General features: G+C 44.4%; 1 protein-coding gene across 4 annotated transcripts in view; it reads left to right on the plus strand.

Annotated features, from left to right (window-relative positions):
• The window catches only part of Arhgap32 (Rho GTPase activating protein 32), a 225,773-nt gene extending 211,872 nt beyond the window's left edge, over positions 1-13,901 (plus strand). For 2 of the 4 annotated variants that reach the window (XM_027411761.1, XM_027411763.1), the window contains 5 exons: positions 237-382; positions 2,512-2,583; positions 3,670-4,548; positions 5,210-6,192; positions 8,016-13,901. In XM_027411761.1, the coding sequence (XP_027267562.1) occupies positions 237-382; positions 2,512-2,583; positions 3,670-4,548; positions 5,210-6,192; positions 8,016-10,268 (4,333 nt within the window). In that variant the 3' untranslated portion in view covers positions 10,269-13,901. The remainder of the gene's footprint in view (positions 1-236; positions 383-2,511; positions 2,584-3,669; positions 4,549-5,209; positions 6,193-8,015) is intronic. The other 2 variants (XM_027411762.1, XM_027411764.1) reach the window with 1 other exon arrangement.
• Positions 13,902-26,341: the final 12,440 nt, after the last annotated feature.

Consider the following 26,341-nt stretch of genomic DNA (forward strand, 5'->3'; position numbering starts at 1 on the left):
ATGTACAAGTGACCTTTCTGAAGCTGTTGCTCATGTTACTATCCACATGTTTAGCTTCCATGTCACACAGAACTGCACTGTACAGCGCACAACACGGAAGGGAGAAGGCTTGTCTTCTCTTCCAGTTATACCTCTCCAGGCTGTTTCACTCTTTCTACCATTTGTTCTTTTCTTGTTCTGTAGGAAAATAGAGCCTCAGTTATCTTAATACTGATGAATTCTTTTCTGTTTTGTAGAAAGAGGCCTCAGAATAAGATGAAAAAATCTCCTGTAGGCAGCTGGCGTTCCTTTTTCAATTTGGGGAAGTCATCTTCTGTCTCTAAACGCAAGTTACAGCGTAATGAGAGTGAGCCCTCGGAGATGAAAGCCATGGCTTTGAAAGGTGAGCATTCCGCCTCCTTGTCCTGCTGCAGCAGACTGCCTGGTGGCTCTTGGCACCTACTGCTGTCCTTGTGACTGTCTTCTCTGGGTGTTCCTTCCCCATGCTGACATGACACACTCACTGTCAAGTGTGCATACTGGATTGTCTTCAGGTCTGATTATTACCAACTCATGGGATAATAAATTATGTACAGAAGAACTCAATTTCTTAAAGATACGTTTTACACACAGACAGACACGAGCGCGCGCGCACACACACACACACACACACACACACACACACACACACACACACGTTAAAAATTAACAATGCATTTGTGACATTGCTTTTTTATTGCAGCATAGCTTATATATTACTGGTAATAAGCAAACACTGCTGTGTTATATACTTGTTTTGATAGTTAATTTTACAGATTTAAAATTTACAAAACTGTTTCACCATACTTTCCAAATGCATAACTATAATAATCAATGACATTCTCTGTCTCTTAGGTAACTCGTTGATGGGAGTATTGTGTTCCATCAGATAGATCTATTACTATTGAATGAAATACTCTTTAAAATAGTTTTTTTAAAAAAACTATTGCTGTAATAAGAACTCCTTCTTAATCTAGAAGGAATAGTAGCCTTTTTTCTCCTTTGGTACTGTTAGAAGTAATGTTCAGTTCATTTACATCATTCAGTATGCAAAAATGTATTATATATATGTTAGGTATTTTTATAGCAAGCTATGCCGGAAGAAAATTAAGGCAGTGCCGTGCATTAGGTGTCTAATTAGGAAGGAATCTGTAAGAAAATGACTTTGAGTATGCAGGCACAGCTGAAGTAGAATTCTGTTTGGCATCTTTGACAGGCAATATCAGTGCTCATGGGGATGGGCTGATAGTCAGGAATGCTTAACTCTAAAAAAATTTAATATTGCATTATGTGTTTGGATGTCTTGCATGCATTTGTGTGTGTGCACTCCATGTGCCTCATGCACATGAAGGCCAGAAGAGGGCACTGGATTCCCTGGAACTGAAGTTACAGATGGCTATGAGCTGCCTGCTGTGTGGGTGCTAGGAATCCAACCCAGGTTTGCTAAAGAGCATCAGTGCTCTTAACCACTGAACCAGCTTGCCAGCCCCCAAGAAGAAAACTTTTAACTTGGGTGTTGAAGGAGGTGCAATTCACTTGATCTTTAAGGGGACTAAGAATACTATTTCAGGAGATGAGAGCAGGGTGGGAAGAGGTTGGACAAAAGAGACTTTTAAAGGATTGCAAGAGATTTTATTGTCAAGAGAGAAGAGCAGGATGAGGTGATTAGGAAGGTTGTAAAGAGCTTAAAGCAGTTTGGAGTGCTTGCTACCAGCAAGTCAGCAAGACGTGGGAGGTTAGCAGTTAGTTAAAATAACTGAATTTCCTGAGGCTGCCATTATAAATAATTACGAATTGAGACTGAAACACAAAAGTATGTGGAAACTCTGTCTTACAGGTGTCAGCTCAACTGTGGTTACCTGTAAGTTCTCCAGAGAAGATTCCTTCCTTCTTCATCTATCCTCTCTTGGCTCCTGACATCTCTTGCCTTTAGGTAGCATCACTCCAATCTCTGCCTGCATCTTCACAGGGCCTTCTTCTTGGTGCCTTGTTGTCTTGTATTTTTACAAGAGCACCATCATTGAGGATTGGGCCTCTGTAAAATGTCATCAGAGAGGTAATGACTCAGTGGTCAAAAGCTCTTTTAAAGGACTGGTTCAATTCCTAGCACCTGTTACAAGCTCCATGGGATCCATCACCCTCTTCTGGCCTCCTAGCACACTGGCATACATGTGCATACACTCACATGGACCAGACACATGAGTAAAAATAAAACTTTTAAATACATCACTCAAGGTTATCAAGTTGGTCATCAGGAAACATAGAAGGAAGAAGTGTTTTAGTTCACCTCTGTGTGAAAGTTCACACGCTGTAGAAAAGTGTTTTCACATGGAAAACAATAATGTAGCATAATGGGATGATAAACTCAATGTGACTGTCAAAATGCATAGCTAATCCCACTTGGAAATGCAGACTTAGGAAAGACACCAAGCCCTTTAACTGCAAAATCCTTAATAATCACCAGTTTTACACTATTTCGTTTTGATTGTTTAGGTGGCAGGGCAGAAGGAACCCTCCGCTCAGCTAAAAGTGAGGAGTCTCTAACTTCTCTCCATGCAGTTGACGGTAAGACTAAAATGTTCTGTGATGACTTGCATAAAAGGACATGCACATGGCAATGTTGTGAATGTGTGCTTAGCAAGACGACTATGAAATATCACTTCCAGTAGTATTGATATTTATTAAATATGGTTCAGTTAAAACTCATGAATATCTTAATGTGGTGATGTATTTCGGCATGAATGCTATTTATATCAAATGGCTAAAATGTTTCAATGCAAATATTTATATTTGTCAATTCTTAAAGCAAGTATCATTAATTCCTTTAGATTTGGTATGGGAGCAGCTTTGATTCTCAGTTGTTAATGGATGGTGGGTGATCTCCAGTACTCAAGGGTCATTAGCAGTTGGACATGACAGCTTAAAATGGGTCTAGCTCCAAAGGGGACAATGTCTTGGCAGAACTTAGGGAGGTGAGGTTACAGCCTAAGTTGAAACTCAGAATCCAACTTCATGAAAGCAAGTGTGCTACACTGGGGCAGCTTGGGTTTGCTTGAGAAGTGAAAAGCCTGTCTCGTTACAAAAATGTGGAAGTATTGTAAATGTGTGAATGAAGTACTTTATAAAATGCATGTGAATGCTTTTTTTTTATTAGGAAGAAACATTTTTTTCTGTAAAAATAAATTTGGGCATAGTAAGGATATTTTCCCACAATAAGCAAACTTTGTTTAAACTGTATTATACCCAAAGTGCTATTTTTAAGTGATGTTTTCTACTTATAAATCATATGTAAAGCCATTGATAAAATAAGACACAAAGAAAGTAAAAATCTTGCCCAGTGTCACACCAAAAGTCAGTGGATCAGTAATACAATCCAAGAGTCCCTTGCTTTTTTTCTTATCAGGCTATGGATAAGACAATGCATCCTTTGCTGCTTATAGCACGTGGACTTGTTGCTTACTATTTGATTTGGAAGTTCTCTTACCATAAGAGTGACTGACATCTGTACACCCAGAAACAGTTTGTGGGAAGAAGATTAAAAGTTGCGTTTTTCTTACCTCATGCAATATTACTACTGTACTAGATGTGACTAATTGTGGTGTTATGTGTCCTGTGACAGTCGTGCTTTGACACTGTTGTCCATTTTTACAGGTGATTCCAAGTTGTTCCGACCCAGGAGACCCAGATCTAGCAGTGATGCACTCTCTGCCTCCTTCAATGGAGAAATGCTGGGGAACCGCTGCAATTCTTATGATAATCTGCCCCACGACAATGAGAGTGAAGAGGAAGTGGGGCTGCTCCATATTCCAGCTCTTGTGTCCCCTCATTCTGCCGAGGATGTTGACTTGAGTCCACCAGACATTGGAGTGGCCAGTCTGGATTTTGATCCGATGTCATTTCAATGTAGTCCTCCGAAAGCTGAGTCAGAGTGTCTGGAGAGTGGAGCTTCCTTTCTGGATTCGTTAGGGTTTGCCAGGGATCAACCAAGTATCAGTAAGAAGGATGTAGAAGCAGGTGGTAGCCAGTCTCAGACTCCAGGCAGCACGGCAAGCTCTGAACCTGTGTCTCCAGTCCAGGAGAAACTGAGTCCCTTCTTCACCCTGGACTTGAGCCCAACTGAGGACAAGTCTTCTAAGCCATCTTCATTCACAGAAAAGGTCGTTTACGCTTTCTCTCCGAAGATTGGACGGAAGCTAAGCAAATCTCCTTCCATGAACATATCTGAGCCCATTTCAGTGACTCTTCCACCTCGGGTGTCAGAAGTCATTGGTACTGTCTCCAATTCCGTAGCTCAGAATGCATCATCTCCATCTTGGGATAAAAGTGTGGAAGAAAGAGATGTCATAAATAGATCCCCCACCCAGATAGGAAAGATGAAATCAAGTGAGAGAGAGGCACAGGAAGGAAGTGAACCTGAAGTACAGCCCCTGGAGCAGGGGGCAGCTGAAGAAGTAGAATTGCCAGGGAAAGAGGAGCGGCCTGTCTCGAGCAGTCAGAGCAAGGCTGTACCTTCTGGACAGAGTCAGACAGGTACCGTTTGTTCTCCTCCATTCCTTCTCTAAGTTAAGAGGGTCTTCCGTCCTGTGTGCCATCTGTGCCTTTTAAGAGAGTCTTCTCCACAGCTAGGCTAGAATCAAAGAGAATGTTTTTCTGAATGGTGCTGAGGGTTCAAAGCCCTAAACTAAAACAAGTCAAACAGAACTCCCCAAAGGGCCGGCCCCTGGCCCTACTTCAGACCTTCACAACAGACCCCTTACCTCTTTGGACAGTCAGAATTCGTGGATAATTTTTGCACAACTTTATAGCTCTTGATCCTATTTTCTCTTCTAGTACATCTCATATTATAGCCTTACAAGTTAGCCAGCCAGCCAGCCTACATCACCAATGTAAAACTCTTATCACAGTCTGTAAGCACTGGAAGCCTTATACTCTGAGTGGCCTTTTCTAAGTCAGGTGGGGGACCTGCTTCCCTTCCACCCCTGTTTGCAGCCTTTAAGCACTATGTTAGTTTTCCTTCTGAACCATATATATTTTCAACAGCATTTGCATGTGGGATAGAAGATCATGGATTGCCATTTTGAAATATGGAAGGCACCTGCTTTTAGTGATCACATGGGGAGTGTTTGGCTTTCCATGTAGGGTAACGTAAGCTACCTTTTCATTCTAATTTTTTTTCCCAATTTCCTACTAGGAGCAGTTACCCATGACCCCCCTCAAGATCCCGTTCCTGTCAGTTCAGTCTCTCTTATCCCACCACCACCGCCTCCGAAAAATGTCGCCCGAATGTTGGCACTAGCATTAGCTGAGTCTGCACAGCAAGCCTCAACTCAGACACTGAAGAGACCAGGGACTTCCCAGACTGGGTGTACTAGTTATGGAGACATGGCAGTGGTTACATCTGAAGAGAAACTGCCTAGCTCCTACTCTAGTGTTACTCTAGATAAAACCTATTTCCAAACGGACCGACCAGCAGAGCAGTTCCACCTGCAGATCAATGGACTTGGAAATTGTAACCAGCCTCTCCCAGAGACAGCAGCTATGGGAGATCCCACCTATTCCAATACAACTGACTCTGGGGAGCAACTCCACCAAGTAGACCTAATAGGGAATCCGCTACATCGAAACCATTTATCTGGGGACCCAGAAAAGGCTAGAAGCACTTCAGCTCCCTTAACAGACTCAGAGAAGTCTGATGACCATGGAAGTTTCCCTGAAGACCAGGCTGGGAAGAGCAGCATGCCCACTGTCTCCTTTGTGGAGCAGGACCAGTCTCCACTTCATTTCTCCAGTAGAGATCAGCCCCCCTCATACCTTGGTACCAGTGTGGATAAACCCCATCATTCCTCAGAACTTACAGACAAATCTCCCATGCCTTCTACTTTGCCTAGGGACAAAGCCCACCTTCCTTCTGGGTCCCCTGAAGAGAATACCAGCACAGCCACTATGGCTTATATGATGGCAACTCCGGCAAGAGTTGAAACAAGCACCAGAGATACCAGCAGGGGCATGGCTGAACAGCCAACTGCTGTTGATTTCGTGGCTGCCACCCTTCAGCGTGCACACAGAACTAACCGTCCCCTCCCCCCACCTCCTTGCCAAAGGCCGGCAGAGCAACCACCAGTCTTGGGGCAGGTACAAGAAGCACCAAGTGTAGGATTGAATAATTCCCATAAGGTAAGACCGAGAAGAAGTCAATAAAATGATATATTGTTTCCAAAGGTATGTCATTTTTCAGAGAGATGTGTTATCTTTGAGTGAGATACTTTTCAGTCAAGTGTCAGGTTTCCATGAAGTAGCTGCCTTTTGATGTTGGGACAGCTCTGCCTTTACCTGGCAACTAGCTTTGCAGTAAAGACAGCAGCCCCTGCTGACTATAGCTTAACCCGCTTGTTGCTTTTCCTTCCTGAAGCACAGAGTCCCTTCACAGTGATATTCTGGTGGAGTTAGCAAAGTGAGCCCAGATATCAGGCCTAAGGTGAGGGTTCTCTTTTCCAACTCCCATCACTGGCTCACTGTGACTAATTGAGTCATGGAACCACCCTGTGGCAACCAATCACGTCTGTGCATTGAAGTGCTTCATCCTCAACATGTTTGTAGGACTCTTCTTATGGGCTCTATGGAAGTATAAGGAATGATAATATCCTGGGAATTTCATGTGTTTTGTTTGTCTATTTGTTAGGTTTTCATCCATAACCAGTAAGCAGCTATATTCTGCAGTTAAGTACATGCTTTGGTGAGGGAATGTAAGATACAGAATGCCAAGGTGTGTTTTTTTCTAATTTTTCCTTAAAAAAAAAAAAATAGAAGTACTGCAGATTTTGTGGTCACCTTAAACCAAAAGTAGTTAAACTTCTAGTTCTTCCTGGAGGGTGTTATTTTGTTAGACCCCCCAGAAAAACTCAGGTATCCGGGGTCCCAGCCTAGGACCTCGGTCCCCCCAATCACCAGGCAGATTTGAGAGCTTGATGCAAACTGCATGAGGCTTTATTGTTTTTTTTTTTTTTTTTTTTTAATGAGCTAACCCCATGTTAGCTCGGGTCTTTCACCCACCTGCCATGGCGGATGGCAAGCAAAGACACCTCGAACTGACTGCCGAGCGATCTTGTAGGGCAGCATAAGGGAAGTGTCTAGGATTACGCACAGGCTCAGGATTGGTGTTCCTCCAGGCTTGGAGGGCTTGTCCTGTGTTGATTGGCCAATTGGTTGTTTTGGCCCATAGGCCCTCCCAGGGTGGTTGCTATGCTCTTCGAGTCATTTCTGTGCTCTTGTCTGTAAAGTACACCCAGAGTCGTAAAGCATAGCGCCACCAGCTAACTTCTGATTGGTTCCTTGTCACGAGGCAGCACCTAACCTCTAGTGACTAAGGCAAGGTCATAGCGAGCACGTGTTACTGTCATGGCTGCCGAAAAGGGGGGCTGGTCCCTTCACTTTGTAGCACCTGCGTTTCAGGGACATTTAGTGTGTGGACCCATAAACAGGATGGACAGAAAGAAGCCACAGTAATAAACTCCAGCAAGCGCTTTACAGCTTTGTCACAGGTTTAAAACTGCTGTGTGGGACTGAGTCACTCTGAAACTCCTTCCAGCTGATAAAATCAACTGTTTTCATTTTTAAAAATCCTTCTGGTCTTGTGACTAAGCTTAGACCAATAGGCAGGATGTTTATTTTTAAGCCTAGCACTGTTGTTGGTCTAATCCTGTGTTTGGGTCGACACATTAGATTCCACTGTAGGCAGCCTCTCCTCACATTGAAAGCCTAGCATGAATTAGAAAACTTCTGCACATTTCTCCATAGGTGGTAATGTACCATGTAGCCACACAGATGCTCTGTTCTTAGCCATGGAGTCAGGTCCAGTGTGACTACAGAGCTTGGGACAGTTCAATCTGCCACCCAAATGGTCTGGGTTTGCACATTATAAGGGTTTGGCTTCATTGGTAGGGGATGGGGATGTTAACAACAGATTCTTAACATCAATAAAACATTCTAACATCTTTCAGCAGGTCCAGGGAGTAGCTCCAACTCCAGAGAGGCCACCTGAGCCTCAAGCCATGATTGATTCTGCATCCATCTTTGTCAACGATGACAGTGCAGCTGCCCAGTGTCCCATGGCTGCTTCTGCTCCCCAACCAGGACTGCCTGAGAAGGTTCGGGAAGGCACCAGGGCCCCACTGCTCCACTTGCGTGCTGAGTCTTTTCCTGGCCATTCCTGTGGCTTTGCTGCCCCGATTCCCCCAACAAGGACTGTGGAAAGCAAGATGGCTGCTGCTATGCACTCCAACACTGCAGATGCCAACAGCAGTTCAAATTACCACTCCTTTGTCCCTTCGTCAGCCTCAGTGGATGATGTATTGCCTTTGCCACTCCCCATCTCACAGCCTAAGCATGCTTCTCAGAAGATAGCCTATTCCTCCTTTGCTAGACCTGATGTCACCACTGAGCCCTTTGGTCCAGAAAACTGTTTGCATTTCAATATGACTCCAAACTGCCAGTTCCGTCCCCAGAGTGTACCTCCACATCACAATAAGTTGGAACCACACCAGGTGTATGGTGCCCGATCAGAGCCACCAGCTTCCATGGGTCCTCGTTACAACACCTACGTGGCACCGGGAAGAAACATGTCTGGACACCACTCTAAACCGTGCAGCCGGGTTGAATATGTCTCTTCTCTGGGTTCCTCAGTTAGGAATGCTTGTTGCCCTGAAGACATTCTACCTTACCCCACCATCCGGAGGGTACAGTCCCTCCATGCACCCCCACCTTCTATGATCCGCTCTGTTCCCATTTCACGGACAGAAGTTCCCCCAGATGATGAACCAGCCTACTGCCCAAGGCCCGTCTACCAGTATAAGCCATATCAGTCCTCCCAGGCCCGCTCAGATTATCATGTAACTCAGCTTCAGCCTTACTTTGAGAATGGACGGGTCCACTACCGTTACAGTCCATACTCCAGCTCCTCAAGCTCCTATTACAGTCCCGATGGAGCCTTGTGTGATGTTGATGCCTACGGCACAGTCCAACTGAGGCCCCTCCACCGTCTGTCCAATCGTGATTTTGCTTTCTATAATCCAAGGCTACAAGGAAAAAACTTGTACAATTATGCTGGTTTGCCTCCACGCCCACGGGCCAACATGACTGGCTATTTCTCTGGTAATGACCATAATGTAGTTAACATGCCCCCCACTGCTGATGTAAAGCACGCCTACACCTCATGGGACCTTGAGGACATGGAAAAATACCGCATGCAGTCCATCCGGAGAGAAAGTCGAGCACGACAAAAGGTGAAAGGGCCTGTTATGTCACAGTATGACAACATGACACCGGCTGTGCAAGATGACTTGGGAGGGATCTATGTCATCCATCTGCGTAGTAAATCAGATCCTGGGAAAACTGGACTTCTCTCTGTGGCTGAGGGGAAAGAAGGGCGGCACTCAGCCAAGGCTGTCAGCCCTGAGGGGGATGACCGTTCCTACAGGAAGCATTCAGAGCCTGAATTCGACAGAGCCCACCATCATGGGGGATATGGCAGCACACAGGTAGAAAAGCCATCCCTCCCACAGAAGCAAAGCAGCCTTAGGAACAGAAAGCTTCATGATATGGGTTGTAGCCTCCCAGAGCACAGGGCACATCAGGAAGCAAGCCATAGGCAATTATGTGAATCAAAAAATGGACCACCTTATCCCCAGGGAGCTGGCCAGTTAGATTATGGGCCCAAAGGGATGCCAGACACTTCTGAGCCAGGCAGCTACCATAACTCTGGAGGGAAGTACATGATGTCAGGGCAGGAGTCTCTAAGAATGAACCACAAGGAGGTGAGGCTCTCCAAAGATCTCGACAGACCTCGAACCAGGCAGCCACCTGCCCCCGAGAAACACTCCAGAGACTGCTACAAGGAGGAGGAACACTTCACTCAGTCCATGGTCCCACCCCCCAAGCCAGAGAGGAGTCACAGCCTAAAACTCCATCATACCCAGAACCTGGAGAGGGACCCCAGCGTGCTATACCAGTATCCGACACACAGCAAGCGCCAGAGCAATATGACTGTTGTGTCCCAGTATGATAACCTGGAGGATTACCACTCCCTGCCCCAGCATCCCCGAGGAGGCTTTGGAGGGGGAGGCATGGGGCCCTATGTGCCCTCTGGCTTTGTCCATCCACAGAACAGGACATACGCCACAGCATTGGGTCAGGGGGCCTTCCTGCCCACAGAGTTGTCCTTGCCACATCCTGACACACAGATCCACGCAGAATGAGCCCTGGGAGCAATAGAGTTGAAGCAGCCTCTGCTGGACAGTGGACTGTTCTATTTTTTTCAATAACCAAAAAGATTTAAGGAAAAAATGCTACAAAACCCTGACCACATGAAAGAAGCATAATAAAAGTAAACAAATCACACCTTCCCCCTCCCACTCATTACCGCCATATCCATCTATAGGCTGTGTTGTTTGTCTTTAAAGAGATCTGGATGATTGTAAAGTGCTGTGCTGAAAGCCTAGTGAAGAAGTTCTCACCACAGACGCTACTTGTAGACAGGGCTGATCTGTATGACTCTAAGGACTGCCTTTAACTCGTTGAATTCTAACTTTGGCCTTTCTTAGCACTTGCTACCTAGTTCAGAGCAGTTTGCCTCTATTTCCTGGTGGGCTCTGCATTTCCTGTTGTGTTCCCACTCCCCAGTAGGGGGCCATGCAGCCTGGCCAGATGGACTCTCCACTCTGTTCTGCTTCCATTATCCTTGTCCCTGAAGGAGTCCCAGTATGCTAAATTAGAGAGAAAAGCTCCCTGATCCTTCAGCTGTGTAATTTACACTGCTAGCAGCATGATCATTAAAAGGTAAAGGAATTAGGATTTTAAGCAGTTAGCAGCACATCATTGTGAAATAGCAAATCCAAGCTGAACCTTATTCTTTATTAGTTTGCCCTTTTTCTTCACTTGACAGTGTGTATGCTCCTATTACTACAGAAACCCGAGGGGCTGCTTTTTAAGTTCAAATTTAAGGAACTTTCTTTGAAAGAAAATGAAGTTCTTATTGTCAGTGACCTCTGTCAGTGTCAGAAAACATCACTAGTGCTTTCAGTGTGCTGCCCACCTGCACATCCCACAAGATTCAGCCACTTGTGGTACCAATAGAATAGTCACCCTGTTCTAAATCCATTAACAAGAGACCAGCGTGGCTTAGCTAGATAAATACAGTTTCTTAGGGATATAAATGTACATGTTATTCTATTTCTAACCTACAGACAGGTTCCCTGGGAATTTAAACCCCCTACAGATTACCTGTTAGGAAACTACATTGTTCATTGACCCTGAGTACACAGTCCCATCTCACCAGCTGGCGTTCTGGGAGTCATGTGGTTTGACTCACTTCTGTTGTGTGGTCATCGTCTTATTGTATTTGTCATCTACACCAGCATTTCAGAATAGTTCTTTCTAACTCTCTAGACATGTTAAACATGTGAAATACCCAGGACTTTCTTTTGAAAGTTGCATTCCTTATTAGGTTTGGGACAGGGTACCTCTTTAGTCCAGCTTCCCCCTGTTTCCTAGGCCCATCCCACTCCAGAGAGCTAAGACTAGTAATGCAGTCCTGTGTTTAGAATGAGTTAGATTGGCATTTCATTCCTTAAGTCATAATACTTGAGTTTTGTACATTTGTATCTTTTGAAACTCTGTAGGAGGCACAGGAGATTTCATTCCATTCACTTGAGGATTGCTGCTCTGGCTTTTTAGGATGGGATTATCTTTTATTTAGAGCACAGGAAGAAATCTTTTAAGAGACTAAATTCATGCTGCTGTTACTGCTGTGAAATCATGAAAGATTAGATTTACCGAAGTCTTTGTAATTAAGTCATATAATTGCATTTTAAGGGTTTACATTTAGAAGTAAAGTTTTAAGAACATGTTTATATTTGGAGATAGTCTGTAAGGTGTCCTTTGTTTCCCAGATTGGCCAGAGGGATCCAGTGAAATCTAAAGTAATACCTGGAAACCCTGCACACAAAGGTCTGTGGGAACTCTGGCATCTGTGTTACAAGTGCAGACCCAGCTGGTACATGGTCAGAATGTCTGGCGACCTGATAGGTGCCTCTGTCTGGCACATAGATGTGCTGGCAGACACTACCTTCTTTTCAACCCATATCATCTTTTTTGTCAAGGAGGCAACTTACTGCCTCTTGAAGACCACACCAGCCCTGAATGTTATCCTTAGCAGCACAGATGGAGTGAGAGAGTCCAGTGTGACAATGAGACAGACAAGTGGCTTCAGTAACTGCAGTCCTGGCCTGAAAAGAAGAGCTGGAAGGTCTAGGCCAGTTTGGATGTTTGCAGATTTGTTTGTCACACACATTGTTTACTCCTGAAACTAAAGTCTCTTTTATAAATACTAGGGTTGATTCCTTAGAACAATTCCTTTACTAATGACATACTATGGGTTTGGAAATGTCAGGAAGATATTTTAAATATAGAATAATAATTCAGATTATTGGTATAAGTATGAAAACAAACTTTAGATAAAGTCTAAAGTTATTTACTGTACGTAGCAACAGCCTTAACTTTGGATTCAGCTATTTGAACAACTTTGCCCACATGTTTCTCTGACACTGTGGGGGCAGAAATTGGATGGCAAATCACTGTGAGCCTGGTTACCTCAGTGTCGTCCACCTTGTGTGTGACTTCACAAACACAGGAACTGAATGTTATTTTCAAGTGTTGGCGTGGAGCTTTATGGTCAAGGAAGTGGAACTGCCTTACACATTAAACATAATCTCATCTCACTGGTACTTTTGCAGCCATGTCTCCAGATTTTATCTTTTTGGCAAAATTCCACAGTTTGGTTAAAGTAGGTGTTCCTAGATAGCAGGCTGGGAGCTCAGCTAAAGGCTCCAGGGGCATTGTGTTCTTACTAATAAGTCTAATCTGAGCCTTATTTCTTACTGAAATCAGTTTCTTTTTAAACATACATTCATGTGTTTTAAATGCTTGGTTTGGAAAAGTCCCTGAGACAGTCCCAAGGGCAGAGCCAGCACATTTCTTACAATGGTAAAACATTCTTTAAAATGTAGGGTCAGGTTAAAGAAATATTCCAAGAGTGATTCTGTGCAGAGGAGGACCACGAAGGTGAGCCGAGGTAGAAGAGCCAGTTGTCGGTTTGGAAGCAGCAGTGAGTGCATGGAGGTGGGTCCTAAAAAGTCCGATTCTCTGTTCCAGCCCTGTGTGTCACCCATTCAATATGTTGGCAAAGTGTCACCTGAGCAGAGAGCCCAAGAAAGTAATAAAGAAAGCTGAAGTATGTCAGAAAGTTACTTCCAAATGGTTAGAGGCATGTGGTTGTCAGTACTGTGTATTATGGAGATGTCAAGAATGATGTATTTTAATGTGTGCAAGATAATGATGGTGTGTGCACAGAGGGTCTTTTTCCTTATCTGATTAGTACTGTTAATGTTCAAAGAGTTAAAAATGGTTGTTTTACAGTTAGATTCTGAGATAGCAAAACCTGATTTTCAACCATGACCTGCATGAGAGAAGCATCCTAGGAAGTCTTAGATCATACTTTTCAGTTCTTTAATTTATATAGTGTTTTTTTATGTTTTAATATTTTTGTGAACTGGTGTAAATTGTTAATGCATATAAGCTTGTGTATTTTTGTAAATAGTTTTGTGATTTACTTCTTGCCCCCTGTGTAAATATTTACAGTCTCATTTCTTCCAAACTTATTTGAAATTGAGTTGTGGGTTTGGGTTTTGTTTGTTTCCTTGTTTGGTGTGGGTGGGGGGTGGTGGGGAGAAGGGGTTTTTTTGTACTTGAGATGGAGGTATCTTGTGGTTTAAAGCAAATGTCCCACTGAAAGCAATTCCAATATCAACAGAAATATTTCAGGTTAAAACAGACTTCTTGTGTATGTGTTTCCTTTTTAACTTAGTATGAATTATGATGAAATAGATAGTTTATTAGGGTATTTGGACTAGATGTTTGTATCCCACAGTCTGTTGGATTAGATGGTGTGTCAACTGAGTTGCAGTATATTTTCTGGCCAAGTTCCTCTCAGCTCAAACGTTCATCTCTTTAGAGCGCAAGCCTGTCTATTCTGGAGAGCAAGCAGACAGGGCCCTGGAGGGTCCCTGAGGGATCTGCTGCCTGCTGCTGCCTGGCACCCAGTATGCAGTCTCCAGAAAGGTGAACTGGAGTCTCAGGGTCCTCCTGAGGGGGAGGTCGAATGAAAAACACATGCATTCCTGTTCTCACAAAACATCTTGGGCATCTGTTTTCAGAGCAAAATAACCAGAAAATAACCATCCCCTAGACTTGGCTACCTGTGGTAAGCTGGCTTTTTGGCACACCCAGTGGATACAGTGTTTCAATGAAATGACTTGCTGTAGGTGTGAGTAGCACAGCTCCCTGGCAGGCCAATGTTTCAGTGTCAGCAAGAATTGGGGAGAGTGGCTGGAGAGATGGCTCAGCGGTTGGTGAAGAGCACTTCCAGAGGACCAGGGTTCAGTTCCCAGCAACCACATGGCAGATAGCAGCTGTCTGTAACTCCAAGATCCGACACCCTCACACAGACATACATGTAGGCAGAACACCAATACACATAAATACACACACACACACACACACACACACACACACACACACACACACACACATACACAGATACATACATACATGTGAGTGTAGAACGGGACCTTATTAGACCTTATTAGTCAACTATCAGATACTGGTCTTCCTGCTGTTGGTTGTAAGTTACAAATCATTCTTGAGAGCATGTTAAGGCCATGTCCCCCTTTTTCCAGCATTAGGAAGTTTCTTACATGTTCTGGGTGCCCCTGGTAATCTACTCATCTTATATATGCCACATCTCCAGAGACTAAGCAAGATTACATCTCCAGCAAACTATCCAGACCTGAGTGTGTTTCCATGGAAACATCAGATGAGGTAACAGAAAAGCCACTTAGGACAGTCACACTGGGTATGTCTTGTCTCTGTCATTCCAACTATTTCATTACCAAATTTCTGTGATTTTGATGAAAATGCGCACTTCCAAATGTGTATTTATTAGGACTTGGTGGCAAATACCATTGTCGGTGTTTGAAATTTTAGTCATTCATGTTGCTCTAGAAAGGGCACATTTTATTGTAAGGCTAATTCCTCGCTGCAGTAGAACCTAGGATGTGTGCAAACAGATTAATGCCCTTGGCCATGCTTTCCATATTGGGAAAACATACATACTTAAAAAAAGAATGAGGCCTGATTTTCTTTCTGAAGCTTCACATGAGTTTAATTTCATAATGCACTTCGAAGACACAAGGTAGATTTTCCAATCCCTCCCACGGGAGTAGATTTCAGCTATGAGAAGGGAATGAGGCTATGGCATTCACATGATAGACCATGAAGTGTCTGTCCTTCCTTGGGGACTTAGTATTCTAGTCATCCCTGCCTTTCTCTTGGGATTTGCGTGTCCTCAGTGTTTAAGTCAGAGACTTAATGTCTTTAGTTAGATTTATTCTGTGGGTGTTTCTCTGTGTGTGTGCTTATGTATGTGTGTCTGTCTGCGTGCCACTGGACAGGTATGAAAGTCAGTCAGAGGCCAACTTAGGGGAGTCAATTTTTTGTTTCCATCCTGTGAATTCCAGGGATTGAACTCAGATCTTCAGGCTTGGCAGCAAACTCTTAACTGCTGAGCCATTTGCCCAGCCCTGTATTAGATATTTTTAAATATTTCCATAGCATATTTTAAACCACAAACTATGATGCTGGGTATACTTTAAATTATTGCACTGTGATGCAGTGATAACCTTGGGACACCTCAAGAGCATTAGGATCTGGTGTCCTTCAGATGACTGTATCAGTAAAAGGGTTGGTCACCAGCCTGTGACACTCACTATTGAGAGGTAGTGAATGAAGTCTGGAAGAGGTGGGGCCAAATAGGAGGAAGTTTGTCATGTAGAGGCATTTTTCCTGTTAATAGATTTTTCTGCCGATAGAAAATCCTAGCTAGAGGCTGGAGGCGGCCTGAGTGAACAGGCAGGTCCCTGGAGTTGACTGTCCAGACACTTGAGTTCCAGGTTTGATGAGAGACTGTCTCAAAGGTGAAGAGTAATCCAGGAAAACACCCAACACTGACCTCTGGCTCATACACACACACCCCTACCTCTGTTTGCACACTTGAATACCAAAGTGCTAGTCCATAGAGGACATTTGACACCCAGGATTAAGAACAAGAGTATTACAGAGATGTACTGGTCCAGGTACAATGCATTCAACTAATGCTTTGTTTGTTTGTTTTCTGTTTTGATTTTGGGGAGACAGGGTTTCTCTGTACACAGCTTTTTAGACCAGGCTGGCCTTGAACTCACAGAGATCCACCTGCCTCTGCCTCTTGAGTACTGGGATTAAAGGCGTGCACCACTGCTGCCCCGGCTTCAACTAGTGTTTTACATATACCAGTTTCTGGAAATGAAATCCTGAAGTCTCTCAGCTAGTAGTCCTCAAAGTGTGGAATCCATAGTAAACAGAATATTAGAGCGACTAGCAGCTTAACTCCTAGGTCTGGAGTCAGCCTCAGGCGCCTGCCTCAGTGGGGTTCTGGTGTCAAAGCTGAGTGCTAATGAAGGCAGCTGGGCTCACAGGCCCTTTATCTACAATAACTGTCTAGTTCATTTACTTTATCACATTCTTAGCTCACAGCTTGGATTCCCATGGTTTTAGGAATTCTGCATGCTAGAGTTTAGGTCTGAAATGTTCTCTCAGGGTCCATATGTACCTGGTCTCCAGCTATTGCATCATTAGTCAGTGGTGGGATGCTGAGGAAGAAGTTCATAGAGAATGTGACTGAGACAAGGACGTCGAGATACCTGCCTTTTCCTTTTGCTACCTGGCTCCCAGTGAGCCTGATGGGCCTCTTCTAATTCTATCATGATGTACTATGGCACTACAGGCACAGGGGCAATCTCCCTAAAGCTATCAAGTCAGAGGGACCCTTTCCCTAATATGAATTGGGTTACCTCAGGTGTTTTGTCACGGTAGTGGGAAGCTATCTCCCACTGGAACTACGTTTATCTTTTAATTTCTCTGACAATGACAAAATTGTAAGTTCCCTGTTTAAAAAGTTAACACAAACAACAGAAAACTGCTGAGTGCTATTGGTATTCCCTTGCATGTACTTTTGCAGTTTTCTCTGGTGTGAGGCATTCAGCCTGTCTAGGAAGTGCAGGTAGAGCATGTTTGCTAGTTAGCATGTCAGCTATTTCAAATACTGTGTGTGGAAAGTAGGAAGAGCTCTGCTTAATTTGTGCTTTTTCCAAATTTTTTTAAAATAAGAACTGCTAAATAATTTGCTTTTTAAAATCTCTCTCTCTCTCTCTCTCTCTCTCTCTCTCTCTCTCTCTCACTGTGTGTGTGTGTGTGTGTGTGTGTGTGTGTGTGTGTGTGTGTGTGTGTTATAAACAGCACGGTGATATTTTTAAAGCTACCAATAACTGCTTGGTGTTCGATAATGGCAGGCACTGTGGTAAACATTCCGTGTCTTATAACTAACTCATTTATTGTTGAGCCACTGTTCTGTAGATGAAAACAAGACACATAGATGTCAACAGTTTGCCCACTATCACATAGATATCTGGGGGTGGGGGCTGAGACTCAAACCATGTACTCAGAGTTATGCTCCAGGTAAAATGGTTTAGGGTTGGCTAACTTAAACCAGACTGCTACATACTAATTCTCAACCACTTACCGAGCTCACTTCTAAAGCTATGTCTACAACACTTGCTAAGCTATGACTTTCTCATCTCTAGATGGAAATGGTAATGGGTAGTATCTACTAAGGGTTACCCGGAGGATTGGGTTGTACATGCCTCTTAACAGGTGGGAAAGCAAGCAATAAATAAGTTAGCCAGAGTTTACCGTAACTGAGTGCAATGCCACACAGCAGCTGAAAGGAAGAGGGCTGTCCTACACTTACACAATTTAATTCAGTTGTATTCATTTACAACTTACTTTGTGTCAGTCATAAAAAAAAAAAACTGGTATGCTATGGAAGTGGCTCAGTGGGTACAGTGCTTCCTACACAAACATAAAGCCCTGAGTTCTGATCCCTAGCACCCATGTAAAAAGCCGTGCATGCAGCGAGAATGCCTGTCATCCTAACAGTGGGAGGACACAGAAGACACGGGGCCATTGCCTGGTTAACCAGTCTAACAATTCATGTTTTCCAGGATCAGTGGGGGACCTTGTCTCAAGAAATAAGGTGGAGAGTGGTAAAGGTCAATTTAATGTTGATTTCTGGCCACCACACAGGCTCACAAAGACAGGTGTTTCTGCACAAATGTACACACAATTGAAAAGGAAGAGCTGGGTGTGCAAGCCTTTAATCCAGGTGCTACAGAGGCAGAAACAAGTAGAACTCTGTGAGTCCAAGACCAGGTTGGTCTACATAGTGAACTCCAGGCCAGCCAGAGCTATATAGTGAGAACTTGTGTCTAAATAAATAAAATAACTTTATTTATGATTGGCTAATAAACATTGTAAGAAAAGGGTTCTGGGTCGGTTGTTGGTAGTGCATGCCTTTAATCCCAGCACTCGGGAGGCAGAGGCAGGCCTGGTCTCCAGAACAAGTGCCAGGATAGGCTCCAAAGCTACACAGAGAAACCCTGCCTCGGAAAAAAAAAAAGGGGGGGGGTTCTGCTAATTAAATGGACAAGGCATAATTTAGTAAAGATTAGATATCACAATGAGTCTTAGAACATAGCTGATGGTGAATACCGTTGCTTATTACAAGTTCTTAGTAAATACCTGAGGTACTTTTTTTTTGTTTTTTGCTTTCCAGTAAGTGACTGGAATATAACTCCTGAACAGTGTCCATGTACTGTGTCAGAGCTGAGTTGTGTTCCATGTATCTGATAACTTGTCCATTGAAAGAAACTGTCTCAGGGACCTCAGAACGGTGCTTTTGCTAAGGGCACTGCTTTCTGAGGCTATCTTCTTACTTGTACTCCATTTTTGGCTCCAGTTGCTCATAGACTGGCTCACTCACAAGACAAGATGGAAGGAGTTTTGACTTTCTGGAGAAAAATACTAGGGAGAAAAATAGATGTGGTATTTTATAAAACATGCTATAAAGAGATGACTCTGCCTTCCTCCCCATTCTAAGGTAATAAACTTTGGTGAATAATAAGGGTCTTTCCCATTATCCTTAAATATAGATATGTTCTAGATTTAACAAGGATTAACACAAAATGTTTGTTCAAACACCAACATGTAGTGATAGTATTGAGGGTACCTAATAGCACTAACAGTTTATTGACTAGATACCATGTACAAGGCTACCCTAAGTATTTTGCATACATTAATATTAACTCATTGGTCTTACTGACCTGAGTTATGTGGACTAGCATTCTTCAGCACTGTGAGCTGAGCTCAGCACAGGTGATGTGTAATACAGGTGAACCCATTTCACTGACATCCAGTGGGAGTCAAGCCCCAGCTGTTTGAGTACAGAGCCTGCACTTTGTATCAGATTCACTTCTGGCCCAAAGTGTTTTCAAAGACCAGAAAGCCCTAGTGGAGGAGTGGCTGGATGATAATTACAGTGAACACTGCACCCACCCCTGAGTTGGGATAAGGTAGGTTGATACTATAGACAACACCATCAAAATCTCAGGATCTATAACACACACACACACACACACACACACACACACACACACACACACCATAAGAAGTGTATTTTGTACCATGTATCAGTGATGGGTAAGACTCCTTTGAGCAGACTCTCACCCCTCACATCCCTCCCTCCATCACTAGAATGGTAATTCTTGAGCCATGGTTTAAGGGAGCTAACTAGCTCACTGTTGGAGAATATGGTGAGAGTCATTAAATTGCAGCTCAGGGCTGGGGAGACAGTGTTAAAGTGCATGCCATGCAAGTTTGAGAACTTAAGTTTGAATCCTTAGAACCCATGTGGTGCACATATGGAATCCCAGAGCTTCCATGGTAAGATTAAGACTGAGACAGGAGAGTACCCAGAAGGCCATGGGTCAGCTAGCTCAGTATATGCAACAACAGACAAAGCAGACCCTGTCCTAAATAAGGTTGAAGTCGAGAATCAGCACCCAAGCTTCTCCTCTGACCTTCACAAGCATGTTGTGCTAGACATGTGACCACACATATGCACAGATGCATTCCAGAAGCACAGCATGGTAAGTCATTCTTACTCCCATTCTTTGGGATTGTGTCCTGAGAGCTTGCTCTATCACTGGGGAGGCACAAAGTCAGGGCACTGGAACATGAATTTGGAGCCGCACATGGAACTTCCACCTCTCATCCCATCCTCCTCAACTCCGATTCTCCCACTGACCTCTGTAACTGGAAACGACATCGTGCAGAACAGTGGCATCCTGCTGGCAGCAAGCAATGATTAAAACCCAAAACAGGCAGGCACAGGAGTACCACAGCTTTGAGCCAAAGACACTGAGGGCAGCATAGGTTAGAGACAGCAGTGCTTTTGGCCAGTGCAGCTCTTGGTGATATTTTTGTCTCTTGGTAAAAAGCTTTTATGCTGGCTCCATCTCAGTTTCTGGGGGCTGGAGAGATGGCTTAGCAGTTAGGACTACTGGCTGCTCTTGCAGTGGACCTGTGTTCAATTCCTAGCACTCACATGGCAGCTTACAACAAAGTTCTCTGACCTCTAACTGGTGCAAGGGCATCCAACACCCTCTTCTGGCTTCCTCGAGCACTTCATACATGTGGTGCAAATGTACATTCAGGTCAACATGTTTTTAAAAAGCATTTCTTCAAAATGGGTGTGAATGTTAGCTGTTACAAGTTTCTGACCATAGATTGGAGGTAAAGGGAGCTTTTGGAAATGAAAGGGATGTCTTGCTCCAGCCCTGGGAAAATGGAAGAAAACTTGTCAGATCTTTCCTGAGAGTCAGTCTGTGAGCCAAGAATGGTCACCTTCCCTCTGACCTGTCACTGCAGTAAACATGTCCAGTTTACCTCCACTTAGCCCTTCGCATTGGCTCAGCCCTAGATGTTCATACTGTTCCCTCACTTCATCTTTGCTCAAACTTCACTGCCTTGGAGGTGGCTTCCTCCATCACCCGTCTAAATGCTCTACTCCACTGTCAAGCCCCTTACCTGGCACTTGTCTCACTGTATGCATTATCTTACTCCTCTGGGATGTGGACTCTGTTCAGAGTGTAGGGATTCTGTCCCGTTTCTTTTACTATTACACACTAGTGCCTCTGCAGCTGTTGGGGAATGAATGGGCCCATTGCAATGCATTGGGGAGAAGATGCTCAGAGTCCTTCATGCTGGCAACTGGAACACAACATATCATTTTCCACGGAAAGAAAGAATCTGGTTTGTTTGTTTTTCATGTGTTATCAGCACATTTGGACTATTGGTGTTGCTCCCAGAAAGGAAGACAAGGCTGAGATTATCTGCAGTCCAGTTTCCAGAGTCACCAAACAGTGTAGAGCTGGTCATAAAGTCTAATGGAGTGTCTGGAAAGCTGGGAGGACGAGTCGCTTGGAGGTGAGAAGGACCTCCCAATACACTCTCCCTACACATACCTCTGCCTGTCGATAGTGAAGATCCAGCTCTTTTCTTCCAGGCATAGCAACTTTGAGAGAAGAAAAACCAAAGCTTAGATAAAACCCATGCACCAAGAAATAATAACGTTTAGGAACAATAAGATCTAAGTAGCTCCTGCCTAATACTTTCTCTCTCTCTCTCTCTCTCTCTCTCTCTCTCTCTCTCTCTCTCTCTCTCTCTCTCTCTCTCTCCCTCTCCCTCTCTCCCTCTCTCCCTCTCTCCCTGCCTCCCTCCCTCTCTCTCCTCTCTCCTCTCTCTCACCCTCTCTTTGAAAAAGGGTTTCTCTGTGTAGCCCTGGCTATCCTGGAACTCACCCTGTAGACCAGGCTGACCTCACTCAGAGATTCTGCCTCTGCCTCTGCCTCCTGAGTGTTGGGATTAAGGGTGTGGGCCACCACTGTCCAGCCTGATCTAATTTAACAGGGCTCCATGAATTTTAGAAGAAATACCATTGGTGCTGCACAGACCCTTCAAAGATAAACTTCCTGGGACCCCCCAAGACCTCCTTGTTCTCCAATCTCAAGACCCACCAGAAATTTCTGAAAGTAATTGTCCTCACCAGGCTTCATAGTTATCTGGACCCTGCTAGCCAGGCCATTACCTGGCTTACAAGCTCCTCTTGATGCCACTTAACTATACTTTAAGTATGGTGGGAAGTTGTTATCTATCAAATATTTGTAACTATTAGAAGGCTAAAAGATATATGGATCTTCGTCTTTTATGACCCTTTCAAAAAGCTAAATATATAAGGAGTAGCTCCCATGAAAGCCAGGAAAAAGCTTCTGATGTTGAGCTCAAAGTATTTTATCATACTAATCACAAATGAGTGATTCAGGATGTCATCAGGCTGATGTCGTCACAACAATTTGATGGTTATCTTGGCCCCCTGGAATAATTCCCACTCAATCTTTAAAAATGTGACTGACTGCGGTCCAGGAAGGTTTACTACTACCTGTCCTCCGCCTCCTCAATTCTTAGCAACACACCCAGCTCTCAGTGACTCCCACCTTGGGGAAAACAAGACAAACAAACAAAACAGGAGACATGGGAAGGTGGGATAAGTATAAGAGACATTCACTGTGTATACACAGCTCTCAGAACAAAAGGATTCTGCCTTCCTGTGAGGGACCCCAAAAGGTAGAAGCAATCAGAAGCCGCTGTTCAGACTGGCATTATTGCTCAGTGGCACCGTGCCTACCAGTAGTATACACAGGCCACAGAAGTAGTTGCTCATCTGGCATGGGTGTGGTAGGAGAGACTAAAACACTAAGTGGGTAACTGAAGCAAATGTTTTTTTAAAAAGATTTATTTATTTATTATGTGTACAGTGTTCTGCCTGCATGTATGCCTGCAGGCCAGAAGAGGGCATCAGATCTCATTACAGATAGTTTGAGCCACCATGTGGTTGCTGGGAATTGAACTCAGGATCTCTGGAAGAGCAGCCAGTACTCTTAACTTCTGAACCATCTCTCCAGCCCCATGAAGCAAACTTTCAATGTCTCTCCCACATCTTATGTGATGTGTGGAATCCTAGATGGACAGCAGTGTCTCCTGAGGGTTGTTTGGAGCTGTTAGCCACATGATGAACTTACTGTGCCCCTCCTAGAGAATTCTTCCTCTTTAGTTCAGCCTCTGACACACACACTAGGCTCATAGGAACTGCCTCTTTCAGATTCCTGGTACAAGCCATGGGAGGCCACCCCTTCACCGAGAGCTGACACCACCAGAGAACCCAATTTGAGGTGTCTATTTGATCCCATAGCCTCCTTAATTCTCTAAATACTACTCCTCAGAAGTTATTTATGGAGTTACTGATTGTGTCTATTTCTTTGTTTTTAAGCTTCATGGGAGCTTGACACAAAATAAAACGCCCTTGGTCACAAACAAGCAGTTGTTCAAATGCGCTTACTGCATAGTAAGTACTTTTAGGCGTAGTACTTTTAGGAGACCACTAGAGGGTGCTGTCAGCATGCTTTTTAATTCAGAAGGGGCCTGATTACTCGAGCGTATGATTGAGTGGCTCATTTTCTGGGTCCTTGTCTTCACTCCACTTTTACAAGAGCAGTTTTTAAAAGAAATAGCTCTGCAGAAAATCCTGGGAGAAGAGAAGTGATTGCTGATAAGCACTGTTTCGGAACTAGCCCTGAAACTGCAATGAGGGACCCTGGATGTTCCAAGGACTCTCCCATGTATTTAAGTTCATAAGTGTAATTTTTTGCTATATTTTATACAATTGCATAAAACATCCAGACTTCAGCTTCTTCGGTTTCATGTGCTCTTTCAGACACTCTTAAAGCCTCAGCAGCATTTGCAAACCTGGATGCACACCAGAATCCTTGCAGGGGGGTTTTGAATGCAAATGTCTGCTTGCTCTACTGAACTAGTCTTTATGGACCAGAGGTTGCATTACTAATGGGGCCTCCTGGGCAATTCCTTTCTCCCATGACTTAGGAGCTCTTTTCCTGGAGAAAATCTTTTCCCCAAGACTCCCTTTTAACACCTCCCGGTCCCGGACATTAGCCTAGGTTCTGTACGGGCATTGCCCAAACTTTGTTTCAAAGAACTTTATTATCTCCGAGAGTGTCCCCACTCCTCCAGAAGATAGCATGATCACAGATGAAGCTAGTTTGCTTGTCCTGTTGGATCACAGAACACTTTGTCCACAGGCTGCTTCCCCAGAATGTGTTTCTGGGAAGGCTTTATCGTCACAAAGAATCTAGACTAGATGTCTTGAAACTCTGGTTTTAGTCACGCTCCTTATTCGTGATCATGTGACTAAATATACTATTTGATTCCACATTAAACTTGAGGAAGCTGACCCCATGACAGATAACTCTCCCCACCTCCTACAGCTTCCACAGCTGTCTCTGTAAGGGGGACACTGACCTGTAGTCATTAGAACCACCCAGGTACAAAGGAAGAGATCCATGAGAGAACACTCTGAAAAAGCTTTGTTGTGGTCTTTGTTCTGTGACTGTAATGTAATACCAGAGAGTGGGTTGCTTAGAAAGAAGAGAAAGTGATTTGTTATCCTGGGACTCTCGAAATGTGCCATGAGGGCTCAGCCCATGTTAGAAAGCAGAAAGGTAGGTGGGTGTTTACTGACGAGAAAAAACGAAGAGGGAGCCTTGCTTTATAACAACCCGCCCTGGCAGGAATCCAGCCTCTCAAGGGCCGGAACTGTCTCCCAGAGATCTCAGTTATTCCCCACGAGGGTAGATTTTTATGATTCTCTTGGCAGGCCCCACCACCACTCCACACTTAACACTGAGCACCGGGCCTCAACCTGAGTTTTGTTAAGGTAATCTATACTCAAACCATGGACCATATAAGTGAAAGGTGTGTCCAATGGACATGAAAATTGAACAGTTAGCACCAGGGAGTTGAACATTTCCAAGCTGGGACAGCATCCATTGGCAATACAATTTTCCTGTAACATTAGTTTTAAGAGTCAAATCAGATCACAGGTCTCATAGTAAAACAGCAGCACCCATTCATTAATTCGGTGTCTGTTGCCTGGGGTTAGGCTTTTTCCTCTGGTCACTGTTCCTGGTGTTTACAACCCATTTCTAGACACTGCTAGTCCTGTACTTTCCCATTTAGATATTTGGTGAATCTCTCTGGAAAGGACATGAGAGCAATACCCTGCTGACACCAAGTCAGGGCCCAGCCCCACACAGTCCTGTCCCTGTAACCAATTCTGAAGCTAATTGACTCATGGAGAGGACACAGCATCAGAGTTCCATCTGGATGAACTCATGACTGATTTGATCTGTTGCTTTGAACCTGTGTTGAAGCTGCACATCACAGTGAGAGCCTGTGACAGGGCGTAGCTCTCCACCTCATGGCTGAGCTAAAGCTGGCAAAGTGTGAGACACTGGAGGCTCCCCAAAGCACCAAGTGAGCGGCCCAGCCTTTAACACATGGACCCTGGGGTCAGGGGCATGCCAGATCCAAAGTGTAACTCACCCCTACTCTCTCTCTCTCTCTCTCTCTCTCTCTCTCTCTCTCTCTCTCTCTCTCTCTCTCCAATGTCTGGCTTTCCCATCTCTGTTTTCCTATTCATGGCACCGTACAAACCCTTTAACCAGTGTTCCATGTTTCCTGTGTGCCTATTGCTTCACCCTCAGCAGCTCTGTTCCCTGGTACATGGTACATTTCCTGTCAGTATTAGCCATTCTTTTCTCTTCCTGCTTCTCTCTTCCATGGCCACTGATGGAGAGCTAAGAGCCACACCTGACTGTCCCCAGTTCAGATCCAGCCTGAAGTCCTCCAGGCTTGCTTCACTGAGACCTGCAGTGGCAGGCTGAGAGCTTGGCAGGCTGCAGCCCTCACTTTCTTGATATGTTCTCCCCTGTGTGGTTTCACTCCCTCTTTCTAGTGGAAAAGGTGCTGAGGAAGGAAGGCTCTGTGTGTGTGTGTGTGTGTGTGTGTGTGTGAAGATATTTTTTTCCGACTCTTACACTTCTGGAAAGTTTGGCTTACTTTAGAATTCTAAGTGAAAGCCAGTTCCCCTCTGAGTTCTGATGGCTTTGCCTTTGTCTTCCAAGGCAGATGTTAAGTCTGGTGCTGTCTGGTTTCCTGATCCTTGTATAACTTCTCTGTGTGGAAGCCCGGTTTCTTCATGGAGCTGTGAATGTTGGTGCTGCTGCACCATGCTGTGAGTTGGTCGGCACTAATCCGGCCAGGCACCCCGTGGTCCTTCCAGTCGGCAACCATGGCTTTCCAGTTCTGT

This window comes from Cricetulus griseus, chromosome 4 (genome assembly GCF_003668045.3).
Source record: "Cricetulus griseus strain 17A/GY chromosome 4, alternate assembly CriGri-PICRH-1.0, whole genome shotgun sequence".
Classification (NCBI taxonomy): Eukaryota; Metazoa; Chordata; class Mammalia; order Rodentia; family Cricetidae; genus Cricetulus; species Cricetulus griseus.